The 27249-nt window shown below is 42.5% G+C and overlaps 1 protein-coding gene across 1 annotated transcript in view; it reads right to left on the bottom strand.

The window, feature by feature from the left end:
* SLC2A13 (solute carrier family 2 member 13) overlaps positions 1–23745 on the bottom strand; it is a 145298-nt gene extending 121553 nt beyond the window's left edge. Inside the window, exon 1 of the mRNA XM_059471898.1 lies at positions 23035–23745. Coding sequence (XP_059327881.1) covers positions 23035–23581 — 547 coding nt within the window. The 5' untranslated portion in view covers positions 23582–23745. The remainder of the gene's footprint in view (positions 1–23034) is intronic.
* Positions 23746–27249: the final 3504 nt, after the last annotated feature.

The raw sequence follows: 27249 nt of genomic DNA, 5'->3' as shown, positions 1-27249 counted from the left end.
GACTTCCACAAAGGAGAGCCACACCATTTTTCAGACCAGCAGCTCTCACTGATGTTCTGAGCACACCACCAGCCCTGAGACACTGTCAGAACCCTGGCAGACACAGCTACAGCACTTGCCCCTCTTACAGGTGAAACTAAAACCTGTTGCATAACACAGGGGTGGTATGAAAGTTAACATCTATTTGTAAGAAGTCTTGAACAAGAGGCATCATGACAACACATTTATTGTTTCTGCTGCATTCTTCTCACAAGTTGATGACTACAGGAAAAAACAGAGAAATGGAAGCTTGCATACCCCTGTGACACAAGTCCTGTCACAAGCTAGCAAGTGATATCAGCTATTCAGCTGGCACTAATAAATAGCTGAAATTATTTATTATCAAACCTGCAATAAATAGCAGAAGATCTAAGGGTATTAGCTCAAAATCACACAGATTTGCTAGAAACATTTGAAGATCACCTAATCTAACAGCTGTTCACGCAGGGGCAGCTAGAGCAGGCTGCCCAGAACCATGCCCAGTTAGGCCTTAATCATCTCAACATGGATGTCCAACCAAAATGACTCTGTAATTCTGCAGCTTCCATGCCAGCTTTCTTGCCCTGAGAAATGTGTTCACAACGTTGCTGTCTAAAACAGCCTTTGTGGATCTCTCTTTAGATCTCACTTCCTCTACCATGTGCCCCAAAACCTACAGGTTCAAAAGATTCATGCAAAAATCTCAATTCAAAAGACCCATTTGTTACATATTTTCAATTATCCTTTCAATATCAAAACATATGCTTTGCTACTCTGAGTCTGAGAGGGTACAGCAGGAGGTTTCGGGGAACAGGAGGAGGCAATTAGGAAAGCCTTCCCAGTGCAAGCACTCATACACAAAAGCAAAGTTCTTCTTGAAAAAACACAAGGAGTGAAAAAATGGCTATTCTAAAACTGATGAAAATAAGAGAAAAAAAATCATTTGACTTTAAAGAAATAATATTTTAGATTCTCGAGTGTTAATTGTATTACTCATTTCCTTTTAGTTGCCTTAGAATGCATCTATGTTCTCCAGACTTCCCTCTGATTTCCATTTAAGACACACTAGAACATAGGAGAGTAAGTTCTTCTGAAAAGGCATACTTAGAAGCAGTGCATTAAGTATTAGTCAAGTACAAAAATCTCTAAAATACATAACCAGTATTTGTTATGTAATTATTTTAACAGCCAGATATTAAAGAAATGTGAAAACAAAGAACAGCTTTCTTAGCAAAACAAATATAGCTGCAATGGAATCTTTCCTTAGTCCTTCATATGAGAATGCTTTCATTTACACTTGGATGACATTTTCTAATATGCTCTCACTGTTAAATTGCTCATACCAAATAAAAGATTCTTGCTGCAGGCAAGTATATTACTACCTAACTAGTAGAGCTGATAAGTGACAAGACATGAGAAATAGAAAACGAAAATAATTAGCTGGAAATCTGTCAGAGAAGCCTGAAGCTCTACATTGTGCACCACAGCTATGAAATATGAAAAAAGAGAGCTGAGAAGTCCAGTCTTTATCCACTTGAGTAACCAAGGCATGAACTTTCTGACCTCATTAAAGGATAAAGCTTAGGAAAAACATAACAGAAGGTTCCTTAAATTTCGACCAGAAGATGCATCTAATTATTCTACGGGAAACATCAGATGACACAATGGGCTGAAATGATCATATTAAATGTTTTTCCACCCCTAAAATCACTTAGGAGACTAATTACTAGGGCTCCTACTATAATCTGCAGACTTACCAGTAGAAAGCAGAGACAAGTCTGTACACAGCTCAATTTTAAGAGAATCAATAGACCAGAGGTGTGAAAAGACATCCTAGAGGCACCTTATCATCCAGAAAGGTATTTCCAGTATGAACATGTAAGCATCATAAAGAATTCATTTAAAAGTTCAGAAACTAAGTAAACAAATCTACTGACAAGAGAAATAAAAAGGTCAATGAAGGTAAGTTCCCATGACAATTAGAATTATATTTTAAGAAATGAGATTACAGTAGAAAACACAAGGACTAAAAATGGAATCCAAGTTATTGTTTGTAAAATGCATTTGAGCATTAATGCTAAGGAAATTGAATCATTTTAGACTTCTTTGTGCAAGATCAGACAAATACAAATGTACCCTGTCCAGATCAGGACTTCCACCACGCTCCTGTCATGTCTCTTGCCAACAGGAGGGAAGGGGCGTCACAAGAACAGATGAGCAACAAAAGCTGGAGACAGGATATTGAATGAGATGCACTTTTACTGCTAGCACAATAAAAGAGCTCTGAGGTAGCAGAAATGTGTCAGTCTTTTCACTGGCATCAGCCAATAACCAGTGGCAGGAGCAGCAAAAACACAGGGAAGGGTTCCTGCCATACTTTTGTTGTTACTGCAACTCAATTAGTCTTTCATGCTTAGTAACAAGGACTGATGTTAACTAGAAGTGCTAAGGAGGCACATGCAGGAGCTGATGTCTCTTTGTAGCATGGTTCTGTCCCTCCTGTCCAGCTTGTGCTGACCTTTTGCACGAAAGCCAAGCAAACCAGGGAATACAACCAGCTAGAAGGAATCCACCTGCCTCTCAAGGGGTTGTACCACTTATCTCCTTTAAACAGTTCACAATCACACCAGTTGACTGTACCAGGCAGGACTAGTTATGACAATGGAGTAACCTGAACCACCATGGGACTCCAGACTGTCCAGGTGGAAACCAAAACTAAAATGGGAAATAACCATTAAAAAAGTGCAAAGAAATCTCTGATCCTATTTCAGAGTACAGCAACTCAGCAATTAATCTCTATTAAAAACAAAGAACATATGCAGCTTATAACAAAAAATTGTGTTGTTAAGAGCTCCAAATGAACAGGCATAAACTAAAATGTTTCCATTCATAACATCCTTCACAAACATATACAGCTGCACTGAAGTAGTTAACCAAGGTAAAATATTTCACATACCTTGAAAGAGCAAATTTTCATTCAAATGTTCAACTTTAATGCTGCCAATTTTAAAATTCACTTAATTAAGAAGCATCCCATAATGGTTTGTGTTAATGGTAAGGATTTCAAGCAGCAAGTGATTCCACAGACAGGGGATTTATGGGGGCAACCTGATGAAGAAGCAAATTTATGGCAAAGAGAATTAGGAATTAAATATTAGCAGAGGCTGCTATGCTACAAGAAAATTTGAATACAAAGTCAAGGTGAGCTTTCAGTGGGGGTGCAATGGGAGTATAAATAACAGCAAACTCCTAAGGTGACAAGGGAAAACTTGCAGTCTACAGCTGAGTTAACGTTTTCTCACAGCAACTTTGCAGGAAATCTGGTAAACATCCTATATCTTGGATACTGGACATGCAATCTGAATTTAGTGCCTTGGAACTATGATTGACCCCAGAAGTATGTTACATTATATAGGCAAAAAGACTTTCATCAAGTGTTTTCTTTCAGTTGTGTTCCCACAAAATTATACCTTAAGGTTTTTGCTTTACTCTGACAAAACCAGAGTTCTTGCGAACTGTTAATTTTAGAACATTGTTCACATCTGAGTAGCAGAACTCAGGAGGACAGGGGAAACATGCTGGTTAACTTCCTGAAAGAATTGAAAAGTTCTACAATAACTGTATAATCTTTACCATCAAAGAAGAATTTAAATAGTTTGTGGAGAAAATAAATCCATTGCTGATGTAAGGGATACATTTTAACTGCAAAGGATACTTATTTTAAAAGACAGTTTTCACAAACACACATACAGGAGCTGTCAACAATCACCACCTCCTATTCTACAGACAGCTCCACAACATATTACAATAATATTGCTCAACCTAATCAGAAATTAAGCCTTTTTATAGTCCTTGTGTGCTGTTACAGTTAACACTTCAGCTTTCAGTAATGACAGTCAACCTGAGGGGATAACAGAGTGCCTTATTAAACATGCTAATAGGAAATACTTGAGAAAGCAGTGCATTTGAATGCTGTTCTAGTACACTAACCATCTCCCTAACAGATAAAGTTAAAATATTCATTGCACAGCTTGTACTTGAGGGTGAATATCAGTGAAAGCTCAAGTCCTCTCCAATACCTTGGCTTCCCACCCACTGCACATATCCAGTAGAGGCATTATCAGCAGTTTATAACTGGTTACTGAAAGTTATTTCAAGGATGACTGGAAGCACACTTCCCCATTTAGTATCTCCCCCATGACAGATTAGTAGAAGTCAATTTCTTAGCTGCGGCACAACTGTACTTGGCTACAGGAGAGCACTGAAATGCACAAGGGCAGAGGGAGAAACAGCAGCACGAAAACCACATGAGAACATAGATCACAGTAATGGACAGATTGAGGTGCATCTCTTCTAGAATGGGGGTTCAACATCAGCAACCTTCATTCAAGTCTGGTATTTTAACACTAATTCACTGAATTGTAGAGAGCTGGTTCATCATAACTAAAAAACCTCTACTGTTGAACACCTAATAGACAAAGTAATTACAGACCTTTACATCTAGCTACCAGCCCAAATCCGTGTGAGCAACATTGTAATTATAACCAAAACCCAATGTTGCTATGTGGCATCCATCTGTGAAGGAGTCAAGGACCACAGCAATCTGAAGAAATGCAAATAAAGCTCCTCACTAGTTGATATTGTCTCAGATTTATAGAACAATCATATCTTAATGAGCCTGAATAAATAATTCTTTCTGATGACCACAAGAAGGTTTTTTTACTGTTTTGTGCTATCAGCATAGGTCAAAACCACAAAATCCTTCTTCACTCCAGAAAACCTCAAATTGTGTCCAGTAAAAAGAACCACAAGTGTCATAGAGTAAATGCAATGCCCCAAGATGAGAGCATTAGCTTTCCACAAGAGTAATTTCAAGTTTCAAGCTCTCCCTTGTTCAAAGGATACAGAAGTAAATCCAGCTCATAACAAAATTACCATGCCAACACAGAATACAATTCCTCCATAATTAAAGTGTTAAGGCCTTTTTCTGGCATCTCCAGGACAGCACCTCAGAAGAACAGCCTCGGGTAATCACACATAGAAAAGAGACATGAATATTCAACAAAGCATAATCAAGGAGGGACTATTTATCACAGTTCTGTTTTTTCTACATTGAAATTCTTAAAGTCAAGGAATATTTTAAATATTTTAATAATTTTCTGGTTATGAAATGGAAACAACTGAGCCTTGACACTTCAGGGAAGACAGACAAGAACCACCTACAGGCTACAGTGTGAAAGTGAAAATTTATTAAAATAAAGCTTCATTTACTCAGTTTATTAAAAGAAAACAGTTTAGGAGTTACAAAAATAATGTAGTAATCTTTAATAGCAAACAGGCAGTAATTTAAAAAATACTGAGTCTATTCTATGATCCAAATGTTAGAATCACTTCATCTGTGGGGTCCTATTCAACGCAACATTAGCACTACCTGTGGAACAGCTCATTTTGGGAAGAAACTATCCCTACACAAATAGCTTTTTCTATTCAAAATTATGTTGAGATTATTCAAGGCTATAATAATTTAAAAAAACCCAAAACAAACATGTTAAGAGGAAATTTATCTTGAGGGACAAAATCAGAGAGTGGGATTTAGTTAACCCAATTAACTTTAATTATTTAAGAGGCAAAATAATCAAGATAATTATCCAGAAAATGTGAAGCAAAGTTCTTTGCAACTGTCCAAGCCTATGACCACACCTAGCACTACAGATATCAGTTTACACTTCTCAGCAACCTGGAATTAGTTACCTGTGCTCAGTCATTTTATGGCTACCATCTGTTCCTATTAATCCAAGATGGGAAAATCCCAGCCAGACCTCACCCAGCTGCCTGAGCTCCTGAGTATCCCACTGAGAATGCCATACTGGGAATCTGTGCCTGTAGCTCATATCTGTGGGATTCCATTTCAGAAAGATACAAGAAATCATGAAGAAATGCATTTTTGAATCATTATAGCAATAGTAGAATAACAATCAACCCTAGAAGTGAGTAAAAGCTATCAAAAGCATCTAGGAAAAAGCTCTAATTTGTTCTGTCTCAGAATTAATTTTGATCAAGAACTATTTGCAAAAAAACTGTAACTGCATTGCAAGATGCAGACTTTCATTGTGAAAGAGCAAAGCAGCCTAGATGTTTATACCACTCAACACTTATTTTTACATGGCAAAAACTTCTCACTTGAGAAAATAAGAGCATTTTTTTAATTTTCACTTGAAAATTATGAATAGAACATAGTAGTTTCTTTATGACAGCTTGTATAAACACCTAAGTCAAGCACTACTTGATCTGCCTCAAGAGTGGTTTCAGTTTAAATAAATACTAATTGAGATAAGCAGTGCTTTTCTGCAGACATTCTCTAGCCCCAGCAGACTGCTCTGCTTGTGCTGCTCACCCCCAGCAAGAACCAGCAGGTGAAGGTGCTCAGGTCCTGAGGCAGCCCCAGGCACAGGCAAGGAATTGTTCCCCCGTCCAGTGGCTGCTCCCCATCCAGCAAGGCTCACGTGGGTGAGCATCCCCATCCCAGCTCCCCACTGGCCCCTGGAGGCCTTGGATCTGGTGGCTGGCACAGAACTGTGCTGAGGCACACATCACCATAAGCACTGACTGAGAGGCTGGGGGTGCCAATCTGGCTCCTTCTGCTGACTCAGCCACACAGACTGCAATTTCCAGCAGGGAAATTAGGTTTTATAGTGACCCAGAAAGATTCATCAGGGCTCATCTGCATAGCCCATATATGCCAGAAAGCCAGTGTTATAAACACAACCTTTACATGGTTGAAAAAAACCAATCCCACAACAAAAACCTCAGAAAATGGTTGAATGCTTCAAGGATCAGCACATATTTTCTGTGCAGAGAAATTTTATTTTCAGAGGACAAGGATAATGGTTTGAAAGCTATACAGAAAACAAATGTTTCCTTGTACCTTTACACTTTTGCTTATAAACCATTATTTCCCTAATTCTACTACAGTGATACTTGAACCAACTTACAAGAATTCTAAGGGAAGTGACATCTATATAAACATGAACAAGCTTTGGAAGCTGAACTCAGCCAAAAGCATACCTTCAGGTTATACCTGAAAGCTATAGTTATACTCTTCAACTAAGATCTAAATTTTTTTTAACAGTGCCTCTTTCTACAAGTGAAACTGGTTTACTTCTCTGTAACTTGCTTTAGGTTTCACTGGGTTTCAAGTACAGCAACTGTCTCTAAACATGAAGCTTCAGATGAAGATTAGCAGAAGAACCCATTTTCTTACCAATAACTTGCAATTATTAAAAAAAAAAACTAGAAAGACTAATCTCATTGCAAACTTAGTGTTTTAGAGAAACAAAAGAACATTTCAGAGAAAAAATAACACTGAATGACTTCATTCCCTATTCAGGAAAGCCATTCAAAAAATACTGTCTGTCTAATGCATATTCCCAGTAATTTTGTGCTTGCCATGAGTAAATACATTGCAAACATTCAACACACAGAACTATATTTTTATAGGAATTGCTACATTTATCCACTTGTGCAGAAAACAGCATGACTGGTAGAAAGACCAGTTATATGGTTTTGTACCTATTACTCTAAAACTAAACAAAAGCCATGTAAGCCTTTTACAGCCTAAGGCTTGATTTTTTAATCTAAGTTTCAATGATGTCTTTATAATGCAAGTAGCACTCATGACAGTAATATAAGTATAACTACAGTTATAATGAAAATATAGGAATCCCAGCAATTGCTCAGTTTCCTTCTACACTAGCAGATTCATATACAACCAAGCTTGTGTCTACAAACACAAGTGATCCATGTAAAGATAATAAAACTCCTCTTTTTTGACCATAGGGGAAAATATTTGCAGTATTGGAGGGTGGTAGAAATCAGTGCAGTACTTCTTCCTCAAGGTACCTTCTGTAGCACCCACATTTTGCATGCCAGGGAGAGCAAGGCCTTTCCCAGTGCCCATGGGTTAAGTCAACCAGGGCTGCACACTTTGCTTTAAGAGAAGCAGCTCAGCTTAAATATCTAGCTGCCACTAGATATTTAAGTGTGATATTTAGTGTCCTTCTCCTCATGATCTGGAGTTTCCTTGCTACCAACTCAATAACAGCTGCTCAGTGCCAGTGCAATGCAACTGTAATAGAAGAGCATCTATGGAGGAATCCCAGGTAAAGATCTCTCAAGAAAAGTGGTGGTCTCAGAGAGGGTTTTAACTATAAGCACAAGGATCTTGCATTAGAGTGCTCTTAGCAGAGGGATAAGCCAATTTCTTCATGTCACACAGGTTTGCACATGGAAATTACTTGTGACTGCTCTCCCGCTCTCCCATGCTATCACAACTGCAGCACTCGTGGTGTAATGTTCAAGTTGTCAAGGGATACAAGGTTACTTAAACACTTCTGATGTGTATGTACTTCCACCAGTGGCTTATATTGAAAAAAAAATAAAAAAAAAAAAAAAAGCAGCTACAAGTGAAGAATGAGGCTGCTGCACTTGAGGGGGACAAAAGCAAGACAGTAGTGTCAAGGGCTAAAAGGAAAAAAGGAACAGATCAACTACTCCATTACCAAAATCTAAGGGACAAAATGCTGAGGAAGCCTCAGCCAACCAGGAGTGGATGGATGCTGTAGGTGGAAAGAAATTACTGCTAAATTTTGCAGGGAAATGGACAGCCAAAGAGCTTTCCAGGAAATGTTGTTCTCACAACTTTCAATTGTTGACAACTAGCAAGCAATTCTCTGATGCATTGTGATGGACAGTCATTTTCCAAACAGCAGATGTAATTCTGGTAACAGTTGCTTTACTTCAGCGTTTACTTTGCATTTTGTTATATCCTCACTCAGCACCAAGCACAACTTCTGAGTCCCCGTGCAGAGCAGCCCTTCCTGCCCCATTTTCACTCTCCAGGCACATTAGCAGGGGAGGATTCAAGCAGAGCTCCAGGTCAGCCTACAGAGAAAGCTGGGAAAACACTGCATTGCTCTTGGTACATCTCATTAAGTGATACAAGATTTGATAACTTTAGATAACCTCAAGATTAAGAGGAAATAAAGATGGGTATCTGAAGTGCCATTCTGCAACTCAGGGCACTGCACTGATTCTCCTATCTGTCAGCCTGCTGTGTTGCCCCTATACAGTGAGAGAATAGTGAAAATGAGAAATTTTAAGAAAAATTAGGTGCTGCAATTTTAAAAAGTGTATCTGACAGTCCCATTCCAATTAACACAGATCCAGCAAGTATCTCTAAGATAGAAAGAATCTGCTTTTCCTGGGACTTGCACTAGACAAGCTGCAATAAATCAGTGTAAGCTGTCAGATAACAAGCTGGGCAATGAAATACTCCACTGCTTCAGTTTGCTGTCTGCCAGCCTCCAAGTGACCCAGCTTTTTTGCACTTGAGGCACAGTTACTGGAAGGTAGTAAATTTTAACTCCTTCATACCTGCTCCCACTTAGAAGTGGGTTCCAACCTTAAGACTGAAAAGTTTATAGTTAAAAATGAAGGCACATTCTCCTTCGAAGTGACAAGACATTCTCATTTAAGGTTCAAGCTTTATGGGAAAAGATTCATGCTCAAGCTTCCACTGAGAAAAATAAGTAAATCCAGGATATCTCTGAAAAAGAGACTTTGCAAGCCCTGTGATTACAGCATTTCTCCACTTTCACTGAGAAAAATTTATGAAGAAATTTCCATACTTGAGGATAACTGAAAAGTCTTAGACCAGAGCAGGGAAGGATGTCTGAATCCTCACAGGACTCTTTCCAAAGAAACTCTATCGAGTAATTACTATCTCCCATCTTGATTTTCCCTATATCACATTTCACCTGATTTTTTAATTAAAGTATTTAATTAAATTTTCATATAAGATTTAATTGAAACATCAATTATGGTAAAACCTAGCTACATATAATTGAATTTCCACTCAAAAGTAAAAATCACTTTTTTACATTTTAAAACATTTTTGCCCTACTTCCTCTTTCTTATTTCCCAAAACAAAAGGTAGGGACTGCTGACAATACTGCAAGTGTGCAACATCAGAAAGCAGAATTAATTACCCACTGGGGAAGAATCATTAAACTGAGCACTAATAAAGTAACTGTGAGTAGGAATGGAACCAGTTGTGATAGTTTCTAACAAAAAAAACAGGAACATACCAGGAACAATGAAGCACAAAACAGCTCATAGGTGACTGGATCTCTGAATTAGTCACTATCCACTCCTACCTGCCAAGTCAGTATTATTTATACTTGCATACAGTAAGAAAATAATAAAACCACGGTATTTTCCCCATAAAATTTTACTACCCATTGCAAAGCACACATGGATGGCAGGCTTTTGTCAATGAGGTTGGGAATAAACTGCTCTAGCAGAATGCTACTCTTCCTGTCACCAAAGATAACCTCCTTAATAACAGAATCCTCCTCCCTAACACTTGTAACCTACTGCAATAATACAACAGCCAGAAAAGCTCCTCATGGACTATGCTTCCAATGCAGTGTGTGCTTTCAGCACTTTAAATGTCTACTTCTTGTCATCTTGAGATCGACCTTTCATGTATTCCTAAAGCAATAATAGGTTGAGAAGTGTTTGCTTTACTCTGTCTCCTTTTCACAGTTGTTCTGAGTGTTCTTTGGTTTGTATTTCTATTTGTCAGCAGTATCAGCCACTAAAAGCAGAAAGAATGGCCCCATACCCCAAAGCCATTCTTCATATCTTCTCCTGTCCTCCAGAGCACAGCTGCAGAATCTGTTTCAAACACATTAATCCTGAAAATCTGTGCACTTGGTTTACAGCATCCTCTTGCAAAACCATCTTCAATCTCCTTTTTTCTCACCACAAAAATACAATCAACTCCTAATTAAAATATTCAGCAATAGAATTTTATTTCATTACTCAATTCTTTCTGTGCATACCCACACATGTGGAACTCTCCAGATGTCTGCACTCCTTCCCACATCCCACTGTGGCTAGAAGGCCAGGACCAGACATTGTTTCTCACCAGCATGGGCCAGGAAAGACAAGTATGGCAGATGAATTACTGAGGTTCAAACAGTGCTGCTTTAGCACTCACACTTCCAGTTCCTCCTTCTGTGCACCAATGCAAGGACTGATTTCCCTACATCCCAGCCCAAATGAAACCCCCTGGAGAAACTTGAGGGTAAGAAGCAATTGCAGCTAGCAGAACTGAAAAACTGACTAGTTTGACTGCAGCAAAGTAGTTCACAAGAAGTCCCCATCACACTTAAGACATAAGCACAGTTCCATCCCGTGTATCCCACAAAGAGTCTCCAGAAAGAAAAGCAGAATGAGTACCAAAGCCTGAGGCAGCAGGCTAACAGGCAGCCCAGGCTCAGCCTCACCCAACCAGCACACTGCCACGGAGACTGATGCCCCAACAACTCATCTGAAACAAATCCATACTCAGGGTTAAAGTGAGCATCTAAGCAGAGGCTCTATTAAGTCAGCTAGAAACATGTTAATATTCTAGACAAGGAACACCAGAAAACATGCCCACAGTCCCTTAGAAGTTTCACCACCACAAGGTGAATTACTGAGAATTAGCTTCTGAATAGATTAAGCACAACTGTTCCAAACAGGTGGCTCAGATCCTGCTAAAGATCCAACTGGTATTACAGAGGACACAGGACTGCTGGTCTTGAGCTATGAGGAGAAGCCTTCTCTGCACTCTGCATAACAAGCTTGGAGTACTGCTTCCTCTTGTGCAAGGAAACACTCCACATCTAAGAGGATAATGATTAATAGCCCAGATATTACATGGGTGTCAGGAAAGCAATTAACTTTGAATCAGGGAGAGGCCAGCAGACTGATCCAACAGGCAGCTTTTGAATGAAGGGAAGGAGTAGGTGGGGACAGAGTAGGCAGAATCAAAGCTAAAACACAAACAGCATCTCTTCTTATTCTAAAGTCACCATCAGAGACACAACAGAAGGTGAAACAACAAAGTATGACCTAAAAAATATGCCATGAAACTCCAGCTTTTTCAGAAGCACACAGGCTGTTGAGCATGATAATATTTTGTGTACCCCATCTGGAAAACCTGCAGACTGAGGTCAGGAGCAGAGTAAAGCCCTAAACCTGCAGGATGGCAAGATGCACAGAGGAAATTACACAGACCACACAGGTGCAAACAAATACTGTGCCCTACACAATGCTAGATTTTATGATAAATAGTATCTTCTCATCCAAATTGTCAAAGAACTTAGTAAAGTACATTCCCACTCCCTAAAAGAGAGGTTAACATTATTTGTGTGATGCTCTACTCAATGTGTGCCCATGTTTCTGCTAAATGCACCAGTGATTTTTTCCAAGAACACACCAGTCAATGATTACAAGAGGAATGGGGCTGTGCTTTATTTCTCCTCCTAACCAAGAACAACACACAGGACAAAACCAGACACAAGTACAAGCTCAAAATATTCTTACAATGATTGAATTTTAGGGGCAAAACATCATGAATGCCTATGTGCAACATTTTAGCCTTTTCCATCTCTATTTTCAGGATCCTGAAATTGCCCAGGTGGCCTTGGATTTCATTTGTACCAAGCTGTTCCAATGTGAATTGGACTGGTGAGGTCAGCAGCACCTATGATTAATGCAGGAGCAGGGAGTCTACCGGGCAAAAGACTTAGCTGAACTCCATAGTGAATAAAACCAGTCTTACCTTTTCCCCTCAGGCAGATTCCCCATTCCTGTGCTGACATAGCTACTACTGACCTCAACAGTCCAATAATCAAGGACCTGTGAACAAACAGAAAAGGTCACTTGTATGCAAACATCTGCTGAAGTGCATGCTTAAAGTACACACAGCTCTGGACTTATCCACTACTTCCTCCATGCTCAGCCTGCTGCAGTTCATCCATTACCACACTGCCTTCCTCAGATTTCTCCTCAGATTCAGTCCCTCCTCAGACTCTCCACACTCTCCATCAGAGCTCCAACCAACAATCCTAAAAATATTAACTAGCAAAATCAGAGAGCAAGTACTTAGTGGTGGCACTATGATTATCTCCTTAACTTCATAAACAAAACTTCCTAGGTAGGCAGCTACAAGGAGAAAAGTTCAAAATAAAAGGCAGAGTAGGTCTTCATACAACTAGGAACAGCAAATAAAGCACACTGATCTGAACCTTAGACACACAAAAAATGCCATAAGCATGGGTATTTCTTTCCTACCATCACCTATTGAGAAAAGAAGCACTAAATCTGACTTGAGTCCTCTGACTCTGGGATTCTGCTATACCATCCTCCACCAGCTATAAAAGAATTTAGGCTCCCAGCTCTCCCTGTTCCCAACTGAACTCCAGTGAGATGTTCAAAGAGGCAGTAAAAATATTCCCTGGCTCCAACACCTCATGTAGGCTCTGTGCTTGTTATATTTCTAGATTGCTGAAGTTGCTCCAGCCTTCTCGTCATGGCTTTCATCATAATTTATTTAGTTAGCTACCACTCTTCCTATTAAAATCTCATAAGTACTTTATTAAGTATATTTATTAGCGTCAATAAAGAGGTTTTGCTTCAGAATTTCTTTAGGCACTTTTAAGATAGTAGGGGGTTTTTTCCCTTTCATAACTCCTGATAATTTTTACAGCTGGAATATTGACAATTTTTACAGCTGGAATGTGAAACCTATGCTACAAAAGCATGAGAAAAAAATTGCAACATGCTCAGATGTTAGCTGTCTTCAGCATCAGGATCCTCTAACTCTTCCCTAAAGAAATTACTGAATCCTGACTGCCTATTCATTTTTGTAAGCTAATGATAGAGTAAATCAACAACTCTATTTTTTCCAGGTTAAGTCCTGCAAGCTCCTCCCAAGACTAGTGCTGTAAAACCTCAAGGGTCATGGTGTTTGAATTTCCATAATATTAGTTAAAAACTCCAAAGAATCACAGATTCCAAGTATTGTAGTAGCATTACAGGCTTTGAACAAGAATCAATGGTAATTTAACAGAGGAAATCAGAGGGATGCAAACAGGAGCTGGTCTGGTCTTGTTTCTGAGGCTAAACTGCACCACAAGGCATGAGAACAGGATGGCAGCAGTGCTCCTGCTCCCTGCCTGCTCCTCTGAGCACAGGAGTACTGCTCTGGTACTGCACTAGGCAAAAGGAGGAGTACTTCCAGATCTGCTCATCTCTTGCCCTTGGAAATGAGAGAGATGCAAAAGCAAGAGCTGATGAACTGCAGAAGACAGCTCAAGGAAAGACATGAATCAAGGCAATTGCTATAGTATTCAAATACTGCCAATATTTAACTTTTCTGTTAGAATAAATGTAATTGATGGCTTATAAACAATGGCACTGCTCTGACAGCAACATATCAGTCCTAACAACATGAAGTTATTTAATGACACTAAGGTCACCTTCATGCTTTTATGACACTCAGCTTGAAGGAAAGAAAACAGTCAGAAAAGAACAAGCAACCCAATGCAACACTTTGACATCCACCCATTTATTAGAAGTGTGGTCAGTTCAAGATGGATTTGAAGTTCAAATTATTGGCACCTTCAAGCAGGCCTAAGTTCAAAGTTCTTATCTGGTGAACCAAAAGTAGGAGTGCTAAAACTATGAAAACATACCTAGAGAACTGTCCAATGTTACTAAGAAAGGGAGATTGGTCAAGTCTTCATAGGGTTCTTGCACAGAAAAAGTATTTAGGAGAAGGAACAGGAATTTCTTATGAGCAAACAGAAATTAAAAAGCTTCTTCCACTGGCATATGCCAGCAATCAGTTCAGCAGATGTTTCTCAGAGCAGCACTCACCAGAACACATTCCCTATTTACAAGGCCACAGCATGGGCAACACAACCTGAGCAACCCCAGGCAGGTTCTTCTGCTCATTCCAATTTAGAATGCATCCCCTGTATTTCCAGAGAAAGGCAGAAAAGTACTAAGCACAAACACATACTTAATACTTCCAGCTGCTGGAAAACAATCTTTTTCCAAAGTGATTATATGCACAGACACATTAAAGCCACAATAACTGGTTTTGCTTCCCTTCCAAAGGAAGCAACAGTACAGAAAAACATGTACGTGAGGCTCCCAAACAAATGGAAAGGGAAACAAAAGGGCTGATACTTCTTGTTTCTTCAGGTTAGCCTGCAGAAACTCCCACTTCTGAGAAAAGGCTTGAAAACTCTTGCCACAGGGTTCCCACTTACAGCACCAAGTTTCTAGAACTATTTAATTTTGTCTAGACCATGAAAATATGGTTGATGTCAAGGTGACTTTAATTTGAGCTACACATTTTTGTTTACACAGCATGTTCTCCTCCATTTTTGGCATCTCCTGGTTTTGTGTCTATCATCTGGAGATTGACAGCCACTTCACTCCTGCCTCAGAGACAACTGAGCATGCAGCTGCATGTGCTTGGCTGGCTGTTCATTAGATTAGAGAGCTCCTCAAAGCCACCACTTGAGATGACTTGTGGAAGTACAGTGTTGAAAAGAGACCAGAAAGTTCTAGAATTGACACCTGAAGCAATTGCCAGGCCTTCAGGGAGAAGAAAGGGAATCCTTACTTCTCCCTGAAGACTGTTCAGCCTTGCAGTGTCTGACAGCCTGCCTGGAAAATTTTTTTGGTTGGAAGTTGTCTTGTCACTCAGGAGTAGAAGTAGAATATGCTCGTTGCTGTAGAACACTCACAAAGGATGAGCCCCAAGGTCAGTGCCAGGTGGTCCTGGAAAACAGCAGCTCTAATGAGAACCAAGAAGCCACTCACATTAGTCATAGATGACAAACCTCCTCCAGAGAGCTGCTCCCTTGCTGAATTGCACTGGAAGAATCAAGGAGGAGGGTGGGAGAAAAGTTCAGGCAGAGAAGCTGGGTTGACAATTCCTGAATACACACAACTAAAAAACCCATCTACGGAGGAGGGGGGAAAAATCCCTGAGTGACAACTTAAGGACAAGCCCAAGGTAAAGGCAAAAAGTTGCATTTATCAATAAACATACACCTCTCTTTTTTTTTATTAAATTTACACAACTGCTTCAGTGTCTCAGCTCACTAGCACACAGCCACATGAAATGATGGCAGAAGTCCAAAGAAAGTCAACCCAGGTGCAATCCCTAGGGCACTCATGGGGACTCCAAACAAGAATCTGTGGTTTGAAAGGGAGGAACACAAAAGGAAGTCTGTGCCCAACTGCAGAAGAGGCAGACACCCTTACTGTTCAGCTGAGCAAGAGAAGTGGGAACGCATTGGACAACCCCATGGCTGAAAGTGTGTTGTGGCCCATCCACAGCCAGCTGGAGGGGGAGAGGGGTTCTGAGGTCACTGTGTGGCATTTCATCTGTGCCAGCAGCAGGTCTGGAAGGGATTTTGAAGGAAGGAGGGACAGACTGTCTGAGCTAAGAAACAGAAGTTCAGTGACTGGGTATATAAAAAGCCAAAAAAAGAAACCACAAATGAAAAGATCCCCTTCAGAACATGCATTTACTTTGAATAAATCCTTCACAAAACCAGCCTAAATCTGACAACAAATCAGAGGAAGATCAGAAATGGAAAAAACAGGAATGTGTGCTTTTAAACCTTCATTTTCTACAACTATCATGAGCAAAATACATTTTAGAAGAGTTTGCACCCAAGTTGCATCAAAAGTCTTACAGAGAGTTTAGCTGAAGTAATCAGATGGCTCCAGACTCATCCAGAGCTGTGTTAGACAAGATCTGTACAACAAAATTAACAACTGCTTCTCTTGATACTTGTTCACAGGCATAATCATTGCAAAGAAAAGCCCAAAGGTGGAACTCTGCTCTCCTGATGTTCCTCAGCCACTGGTTTCAGGCTTCCAGCAGCTCAATGCAGACCCATGCACTTCACAAGCTTCACACCAGAAACACTGATTGTACAGGTCAGATGTGAAAGCCCACTGATGAAGACCCAAAAAGCAATTTTGCAAACAAAGCTATCCATCAGGCCCATTATACCTCTGTGGTGCCAGCATGCCACACAGCCACAGTTTCTCACTTTGAGTCCAACCATCTTAAGTAGGAATCACCAATTTCAGAACTGCTTTAGGACTTGCAACCCAAAAGCTTACCATATTCGAATGTAATAGTCCCTAAGATTCTTAAAATATTATTTTTTAAAGAAATTAATGTATTTTAAAATAGGATATATTCTATAAAACTCCACTTAAGAGCATACATCTGCTGTAATTAATCTTGAAGTCTACTGATAATGAGATGAGGAAAAACATAATTTAAAAGACCTTTTCAGCACCTCCTTTCAGTGATTCTTTTTCTTTTTTCATTGCTCCTCAGAATACAATTGGCAAAGTACAGATTAGTACGCTCAGAAAAAAAATTAGGTGCAAGTTCTGGCAGTGCAGAGCAGGAGACAGCAGCCAGAACCTCAAATCCCCTGACTTGTGCCTCTGCTGACAGGACTGGTGCAAACTTCAGCCAAACAAGTCACTCAGACCCAACAGTTCCAGCTGAACGATTTGCTGTCCCTAACATCACAGTAAATGGATGCTACTACAGTTTCCTGCAGCAAACAATGCATTCTGAAAATAAGCCCACCTACAGTGCCCACATGAATTTTTCAAGGTAAGGAAACACTTGTGTTTAACAGTACAAGCTTCCTTCAAGTTGCCTTTTTATCAGGAGCAAAAGACCATAATTTCAAATTTATGTCACCTATGAAATGGATGCTTTCTATATTTTTCCAAAATAAACAAAGATACTAATAATCCAGCAGGGATTATGTTTTAATACAACAGTTTGACCAAGTACAGGGAAAATTATCTTAGGAAAATTCCCATATTTAAAAGACAGAAAATAAATTCAAGGTTTATGAACTATGGGAATTAATTTCTTTCTTAAGTTAAATAAAAGCAATAGCAAAAAGGCCAAAACACCTCCCTTATGACTTTAAAGAGTGTCCAGAAGAATCAAAAATCCAAAAATTCTCTTAGATGTAACTCTGTGTACTTAATATTGTTTTCTGAAATGGTCACTAAATATAAGGTAGCAACATTCCTGTGCAAATTGCTGATTTTTGTATTACACCATCAGACAAAACATTAATGGAGTCAGTGCTTATTGATGTGACAGTGAACTGAGCATAGAGTACCATATATCCTGTCCAAGACACACAAAATTAGAGGACTTCAAAATATACAGTTTTTAATCTTAAATTAATCCTGGTACCCTGAAAGATTTCAGCTCCAATCAGAAGCTAGTGTGTCCTTCCAGATGCTTTTGCACTAGACTAGATTAATCTCCTAAAATGCAGGGATTCAATCCTGAGCACACACAGTAATGTCAGTACCTTCAGGCCCTGGAAGCTTGGGTGACCAGCTGTGGGCAGTGACAGCACAAGAATCAATTGCAACAACCCAGAAATTTGTCTCTCCATTCCCCTCCATCCCTACTGCCAGCTTAACAAACCACTGTCTCCAGAGGTAAAAATAGCTATGAACCTCTGGACTGAAAATTACAAGCATCTGTCAGAAGCAGCACGGCATATATGGGGGTTTAGGGTGACTCCAAAATGCACCAAGGTATAAACTCCTTTAAAAAAACCTGGTGGACATTCAGTTATAAAAAAAGACTGAAGCTTCAGAGCTTCCTATATCAGGTTGTTGAGGGAGGATGAGATTATTAATCTGGTTTTCCAAGATAAAAATAAAAATGCACTGAAAAAATACCTGAAAAAGCTCAGTCACATTAAAAAAAAAAAAAGGGTAAAGAAGGTAATAAAAACCAGCACACATATCCTAACCTTTCATAGGCAACATGTCATACCAGGTATTTTCTAGTATTTCCACAGCATATCTAGTAGTCCAGATTATATGGCAGACCTTTTTTTAACCACTTCAAATATCATACAGGGTTTGCACTATACGGTGCAAGTCCTTTGGATAAATTTGGTTATTTTTGTCATTTGGCATTGAACCTTATTGTCAATAGCAGCCAACCCCACCAGGGGAGCCACAACCATATGCCAGAACTTTTCACTCCTGCCTAATTCTGAGTACAGTCCTGTTTCCTCTGCTCAGAAAATGACCTACATATGTAGTCAAAAGACGCTACCAGATGCACTACATATGTCTGTATGCACTACAGATTCAAATATAGCCTTTCAAAAAAATACTAGACATTTTGAGCACAGTGAGCAGTAGGCTTACATTGTGAAGAAACCTCATGTATGACAGACAGGAGTAAAGGAGAAGATAAAGCACCTAACCAGGCAGGTCCCCATTGCACTGCAGACTCAGTAACACACATTCTGTAATCCCAAGTAACTCTGCTTTCACGAGAGCTTGGGTAATGTGTGCATTATGTAATGCTTAAGCCACACATACAGCAAGAAAACAAAACCTGAAAAGCTGATCATTAATTGAGCACCATTTATTCTGCATGCCAAACAAGGCAGGAGTATCTAATTATCCAGCTAATGATTGTACATCAAGACAGAGATCAGCTATGGAGGAGCAAGCTCAGGGCTGTCACTTCCTGAACTCTGCCCAAACTGCTTTCCTTCCACAGGTGGTAAGCAAGTGTTCTTGCAAAAGTAACCTGAACAGCTCACTCACTCCCTGCAGCACCATGCCAACACCCACCTACACCAGCTGTGAGCTTAAAACCTGCAGCAGCCCCAGATGACAGAAGGATAAACAACTCCCATTGCAGACAGATGAGCTGTTGGCAAACCATGGCCAAAGGGCTCAGGCAAATTAGGACATTGGACCGATCACAGCCTAAGAAAGAAGTGATTTTGCAAACAAGGCTGTTTATTATTATCCTTTCTAATCTCTGGTTTAGACCCAGTAGCCAACACAACAGGAGGAAGCCTTCACCATTATCAGATGCTGAAGGTCCAAACACACTTGGTACCAATGACTTCTTTACCTAGCTAAGCCCACACTGTGTTACCAAGCTCATGCAATCCAATTTCCTAAATGTTTGGATTTTGCCCCCATTTGCTGTAATGAATATCTGTCCAAGTGTTGCACTCCTGACATCTGGCTCAGACAAATTCCTAAAGACTTCGGGGCACCAGAACTGCTTGGAAATGAGCAGGGACTAACAGCCATAACCTTCTTAAGCCATTTAGCAACTGTCATGAACTATATCTTTAGAAATTCAGATCTGAAAAGATCTAAGGATATTCCAAGCTCATGCTGAACATGTTTTGCCTTTTTATGCATTCTCTAAAATTTTGTATTAATACTGAGGGAAAGAGGGACAGAAAGGGAACATAACAGTCTCCACCATAAAAATCTATTCAACATTTACAATAAAAGAGGATTTCGACTTGTCCTTGAGAGAAAGACTTTATTTCCAGAAACATCTCATTCTGTAATGGCTGCAGAAAAAGGACAGTTTTTCCATTTCAAAACAGCTCTAAGGAAAATGGTAAAAAATGGACAAGACAGACAAATGAGAGATGTTCCTCATTTCAGCATACATCCTCTGGTTTTCACCCTTGAAAGTTTAACTTTATTCCTTTATAAATCACAGTCACAAGGAAAATAGCCATTTTCTCACACAGACAAAATTAACACTGATCTACCCTGCAGCCAGCAAGGGCAGAAGGAACATCACCACATCTGCTTTTACAGCACCACAGTACTGATCACAACACAGTAATTCACTTAGTAAATGCAAAAAAACCCACATGTATCTGGAGGAGATCTTTTGATGGGCAAATTGCAGAGAGCTACAGGAAAGAAACCTTAACTGTGTATAATTTTATACATTTCTTAGAAGTTTTTACTGGTTTTCAGGTAGGAAAGCATTTGTAACACTGCACGCCTGCACCCTCACATTTCAGCAGTTTGCATTATTGCTGAAGTGTCACGTTACTGAACAGACTTCTCACACCAGCACTAGGAAGCTCTGGCTCACTTTGGACAGTAAAATGATAGTCAGAAGTCTCCAAGAGATGAAAGAGAAGAAAAAACTTCCATCAATTTTAATGCCTTCATTAAATTATCCAGGCTCCCTCTGGTGGGGGATTTAATGCAGAGATTGTTCCAGTTTGCTATATGAGAACAGCTTTGAACCACAACAGGTTTTTTTCCTTCTGTAAAACAAACCGTGTTACATCTGGACTCTGCAATTAGTGGAGTCTCTTGTCATGCTTAATCACAGCAACCTGAGGTAAAGCTTTGTTTCTGGCTCTGAGCTACATCACATAAAGAAGAGCAGTCAGTGATTAAAAAAAAAAAAGCTAAAACATCACATTTTTAAAACACAAATTATTGTCTTTGTGCTCCAAAATCCCCAGAATATTTCTTTCTTACTTCAGCTCTCCAAAGTCCCAGCAGAACCACCACCTCTGCCCCTGATGCAGACAGAGGCCAAAGAAAGATTTCTCTCCCCAGGACACACAAGAGATCTAGGGCTCCGAGTTTTCATTTCTGGTTATATATTGATTATATTAAGTCCCAGGTCTCATATCTCCCCAATAATTTGAATATCATTTATTTGCACTATGGTCAGACAATTCCAACATGCCTATGTATCTCTCTACAAATCATACACACAGGAGTCAAGCAAACCATCCATCCATTTCATTTCTCTACAGTCCCTGAAGTTGTCATTTTAACCAGTTACAGTAAAGGAACATGACAAGCTTTACAAACACAGAAAGACATCACATGTGGTATTTTTAGTATCTACCACTAAATATATGTACTACATATTGCCATCAAAACTCCTGTTATCCATGCAATCTCATAGTCAAATTTAGTTTTGCCTCCTGAACTTCATTACCAATATTATCAACATTCTGCAGTTTAAAGTCTTGAAATAAACAGCAAACATGCAGAGAGGTAGCATTCAAAAGAAAAAAATAAAAAAAGAACCATCCAAATTGAGGTAGGAAAACTGCAACCCGATGTTGCTGTATGGGAAAAGCAGCATGAGCCTTTTCATGGATGGAGACAATTTTGTTTCTGACAGCCCTTATTATGACTCACTAACTTTTCTTCCTTAATAAGGCCACAATTTGCATCAGAGAAAGTGTGTCTATAACAAGCCTGAGGACTCAGAAAATTATCCAATAGCTAAGAAGCATAACTTTGCTACACCGACAAAAACAATCTTAGTTCTCAATTTGTCCTTGTGCTTTCAGACAGAAAGGGATGCAAGACTATGCCTACCATAGTCCAAGAATTCTGATTAACCTCATACAGCCTATCTTAGATGATGAGTATAATTCAATTACTGCCAGATAGGACGGCAGCTAAAGCTGAAGAGCAACTCGGAGTTGAGGGCTATTTAGGATATAGTCGGCACAGAAACCAGTCTCAGAGGTCAGAGAAAACAGTCCTCATCACTGCAAGTTCCTTGGGACAACTACAAAGTTTTACGAGAACCCACTGCTTGCAACCCATACAGGAAAGCAAATAAAGAGCAGCAATTCACGTTCAGTATATCATCAGTGAAATCCACAGCCTTCCAAAGCAAGCGTTAACTTATTCAGACTAGGGAGATACGACCTCATTTTGCCCCAGAGGCATTCCTTAAGTGCCCAAGTAAAGCTATGCTGGGAACCAGTAGAGAAGGATTTACAGTTCAGAAACACAGGCGTGATCTCCTCGCCCCTGACCTCCCAGAACCCCTTCAAATGCAAAGCCTGCGGCGTACGGTGTGGACACTGACAGACCACTCTAAACACGAAACTGCAGGAAGGATGCGAGACCATTCTCCTCGTACAGAAAACAGACAACTCTCCCAGCAACGGGGCAGGACTACACCACCAGTAGTAAAATCGAGGAGGGCAAGCACACATCCCATCCCCTTGCACACCGCGCTGCGATGGCCATGGGACCCCGCCCGGACCTCGCTCAGCCACGCGTTCCCCTCGCCAGCTCCCCAGCCTTGGGCACTCCGGGACTGCTCCGCCTTCTGCTTCACTGCAAGGGGTTTGCGGGCGTGCAGGGACGGGCGATTCCCGGCTCGGTTAAACCTCCCCGGGGAGCGCTGCCCCCGCTGGACAAGAGCCCGGTCGCCGCGGGGGAGGGAGCCGGGCGGGACGGTGCGGCACTCACCGATGCCCAGCCCCACCACCACGCGTCCCGCCAGCAGCGTCTCCTTGTCGCGGGCGGCGGCCAGCACGCCGGAGCCCGCCGTGAAGAGGCCGCTGGCCAGCAGGATGCAGGGCCGCCGGCCGCACAGCCCGTTCAGGACGCCGCCGGCCAGAGCGGACAGGGCGGCGGCGCCCACCGTGCTGGAGACGAGCAGCTCCTGCCAGAGCGCGTCCAGGTTGAGCTCCCTCTTGAGGAGGAGCAGCGCCCCCGACACCACGCCGGTGTCGTAGCCGAAGAGGAAGCCCCCCAGGGCGGAGAAGACCGACACCACGTAGACGAAGCCGGGGGTCTCGTCCTGCTGGAACTGGCGCCGCGCCGCCCGCTCCAGCTCTCCGCCCGACGCCGCGCTGTTGAGGCTGGAGCAGGACTCGGCGGCGATGAGGCTCCGCTCGCCCGCCGCCGCGCCCGAGCCGGCGGACCCGTCCGCCTGCCGCCGCCTCTTCTCGCCCATCAGGTTGCTCAGGCTCCGCAGCGTGTACTCCACATTATCGCTGGCCTTGCGGGACATGGGACGGCCGCGGCGGCTCCCGCCCCGACCGGGGGAGGGCAAGGGGCTGAGGCGGGCGGCTGCCGGGCTACTCAGACTCGGGCGGCGGGGCTGCCGCTGCTGCCGACGCTGCCCGTCCTCAGCGCGCCCGCCCCTCTCGGGCCGCACTCAGCTGGGTCGCATCGTCCCCCCGCCGCCGGGCGGACTTGAGGGGAAGTTGCCGCCGCTCCCAGCGCCCGGGCGGAGCTGGAGGCGGAGGCAGGCGGGGACAGCGCCGAGCGCGGCCCGGCGGGCGCAGGGGCGGGCTCGGTCGCCCCCCCCCCGCCGTTCGCTGCACGGGGCAGGCGCGGCCCGGGGCGCCTGCGCACGGAGCGACCCCGCCGCGCTCGCTCGCGGGCGGCGGGGCTGGCAGTGGCGCTGGGGCCAGGAAGGAAGTCGGGAGGGAAGCCGGGAAGGAAGCCCTGGGCGGGTGGGCGCCACGCAAGCCTGGGGGCCGGTCCCTGAGCCCGTGGAGCTGTTCCCGCTGGCAGCCCCCGTCTGCATGAGGAGCAGGGGCCGCCGGCCGGGGCTGCCCACCCGCGCGGTTTCCGCACTGTCTGGGCAGCGCTGTCCGGGTGCCGGGCGCGTAACGATCGAGGTTCGCTTAGTAACTGGATCGTTTGAGCGGAGACAGCGTTCCGCGTCCGCGTTTGTCGTTTTCTGAAGCACTGGGTGATACTGGCTGTGCTGCTGTACACGAACGGAGCGGGTTTTCACTGCTGGGGTCTCCCGGCTCTCTTCGTCCAAGCTCACTTGGGGGGACCATTTCAGATCGTTAGTGTCGATTGATTGTCCCACCTCCCCTGCTCTCCCTCTTTTCAGGGTGTTGAATGGGAAGGAACCTGGGGCTGCGCGGCTCCCTTCGGCGCTGCTGCCCTGGCTGTCGCTGCCGGGGCTCCGAGCGAGCCTGCCCGCCCCGTCCCTGCCCGCTGCACGGGAGCTGGAGCCGGCCCTGCTCCCTCAGAGCGCGGCGAGAGCGCTGGAACGGGCTGCCCAGGGACATCTGGCTGCTCCCTGGAGACACAACACCCACCTGGACGTGTTCCTGTGTAACCTGCTCTAGCTAACCCTGTCTTAGCGGGGGCGCTGAATGATCTCCAGAGGTCCCTTCCAGCCCTTACAATTCTGGGATTCTGTTCCAAAAATAAAGGGAAATTGCCAGCTGTTTTTCAAAGTGGGACAGGTTTCTTACCATGTAGGAGCAGAGTTTGGAGCTTGTTCCTGTGCTTGAAGTAGAGCATTGTGTTTTGCTAATTCCACCTTTAAGCAGTCTTTTTGGGGACTTTTCCCCAGGATGCAGAGCCTGGTGGATACTGTCAGCAGGGAGAGGTTCCTGGCTCCATGAGGACCCAGGCAAGCTTTGCTGCCAGCGTGCATGGAAGGGCCTTCCAGATGCAATGCATTTTTGGGGAAAAGTATATGTCATAATATCATAATATTATAATTTGTACTTCTTGTATGTTGGCACGAATACGGATAAAACAAAATTTTCATTCTGACTTAACTGTCTTCTGCAGAGATTCTCATCATGAGGCCAGCCAGCACCCAGAGAATTTTGGTAATTAACTGGATCAGTTACCAGCCCACACCTTGTGAGCAGTACTAGTCATAGCCATGTGAATTTAAAAATTAGAAGAGGGAGCAAAGTCCAACATGGCCAGCTGCACACAGTCTCTTTGGTGATTTGCCTCTGCCTCAAAGCAAGCTGTGACATGCTGATACTGGTCCAGATAATACTAACTAAATAAAATAGTGAGCTTTAGTTACTAAAATAAGTATAATAACAGTGTGATAATGTCTCTATAGGTAATCCTGTTCGAGAGAGATGTAGCAGTGGATTTCCAAATACAATAGGTCAGCTTGCATGTTTGAGCATGGGAGAAGCCTGAACTAGATAATAATTAAATGCATGTTAACATTCAGTTATTTTTAGTCAATATTTGGGTTGATTGGCACAGAGCATTCCTTATTTTAATAAAGACCAATAGGGGCCAACCCAGTACTAAAGCAAGAAATAGTTCCAGGTTCTAGCATGAGGAATGAAGTTATCACAGGATCACAGAATGTGCTGAGTTGGGAGGGACCCACCAGGATCATGAAGTCCAACTCCCAGCCCTGCACAGCACCAGTCCCAAGAGTCCCCCCATTTGCCTGAGAGCAATGTCCAAACACTTCTTGAGCTCTGTCAGGCTGGTGCTGTGACCGCTGCCCTGGGGAGCCTGTTAAGAGCCCAGCCACCCCCTGGGGGAAGAATCTTTTCCTAATACTGAACCTAAACCTCCCCCAACACAACTTCAGGCCACTCCCTCAGTGTCACTGTCACCACAGAGCAGAGATCAGGGTCTGCCCCTCCTGCTCCCCTCATGAGGGAGTTGTAACTGCAGTGAGGTCTCCCCTCAGTCTCCTCCAGGCTGAACAGAGCCAGTGACCTCAGCCACTCCTTATACAGCTTCTCCTCAAGGCCCTTCACCACCTTTGGCGCTCTCTAATAGTTTAATGTCTTTTTTATATTGTGGGGCCCAAAATGGCCCCCAGCACTCGAGATGAGGCCACCCCAGTGCAGAGCAGAGCAGGACAATCCCCTCTCTTGCCCAGCTGGTGATGCTGTGCCTGATGCCCCCTGGACATGGGTGGCCCTCCTGGCTGCTAGGGCACTGCTGACTCATATTTACCTTTCCATTGCCCAGGACCCCCAGGTCCTTTTCTGTGGCACTGCTCTCCAGCCTCTCATTCTCCAGTCTGTCCATACATCCAGGGTTGCCCCATCTGAGGTGCAGAATCTGGCACTTTCCCTGAACTGCTGAATGCTGGACATTCTGTCCCGAAGGATATTATGAGAGACAGTATCAAAAGCTTTACTAAAATCCAAAAAGATTATCCAACTCCCTTTGATCAAATAGGTGGGCTACCAGGAACTGTCCCCTCAGGTCCAGCAACTCTCCATGAGCAGACTGGCTTACATTGCTACAGCACGAGCAGCACAGAAGCTGTAATCTTCCAGAAGACTCCAGACTTGCCTAACAAGCATAACACTCACTAGTTTTTTTTTTTATGTAAGCCCCAAATAAGAATGTGGGTCACAGTGTATGAAACAGAAAACATTCACACCAAATCCCCAGCCAGCTAGAAGGAATGCTTTTACAGAATACTGTCACAACAGCTGGCTGTCACAAAAACAACCTGTCTTTTTAATAGCCACCGCAGATGCTGGAGGCATTCTGTATATTGCAGTTAATAGAGACTCAAGAGAGCTAACAAAAAGCTTTTCTTATTTTCAATTGATGTCCCAACACAAGCACAAACAGACATAATTTCTCATCAGATCATGCTGTCAAGCTTCTCTCTTAAAAGGATTCCCTGAAGAAAGTCAACAAAAAGTTCAGCTGTGAGAGTTCATGCATTACACTGAAGACTGGCTTCATGAGAGAGATGGAGGATTTGTTTTGTTTGTAGATTTTCACTGTTGTGATCATCTCTCTATAGTACTACATTTCATGATAAAAACTGACTTATAGATGATCTCACATTAATTAAAAATGCAGTAGGTATGATCAGTAATCTAAGACGGCATCAGATTCAAAGAAGGATTTGAGTGGATTTTAGCTATGATGTTATGCTTTCAAGAGATTGAGCATTTAATTAAAACACTG

The sequence above is a fragment of the Ammospiza nelsoni genome, chromosome 5 (assembly GCF_027579445.1).
Source record: "Ammospiza nelsoni isolate bAmmNel1 chromosome 5, bAmmNel1.pri, whole genome shotgun sequence".
NCBI lineage: Eukaryota > Metazoa > Chordata > Aves > Passeriformes > Passerellidae > Ammospiza > Ammospiza nelsoni.
This window is presented reverse-complemented; position numbering and strand designations above follow the sequence as displayed.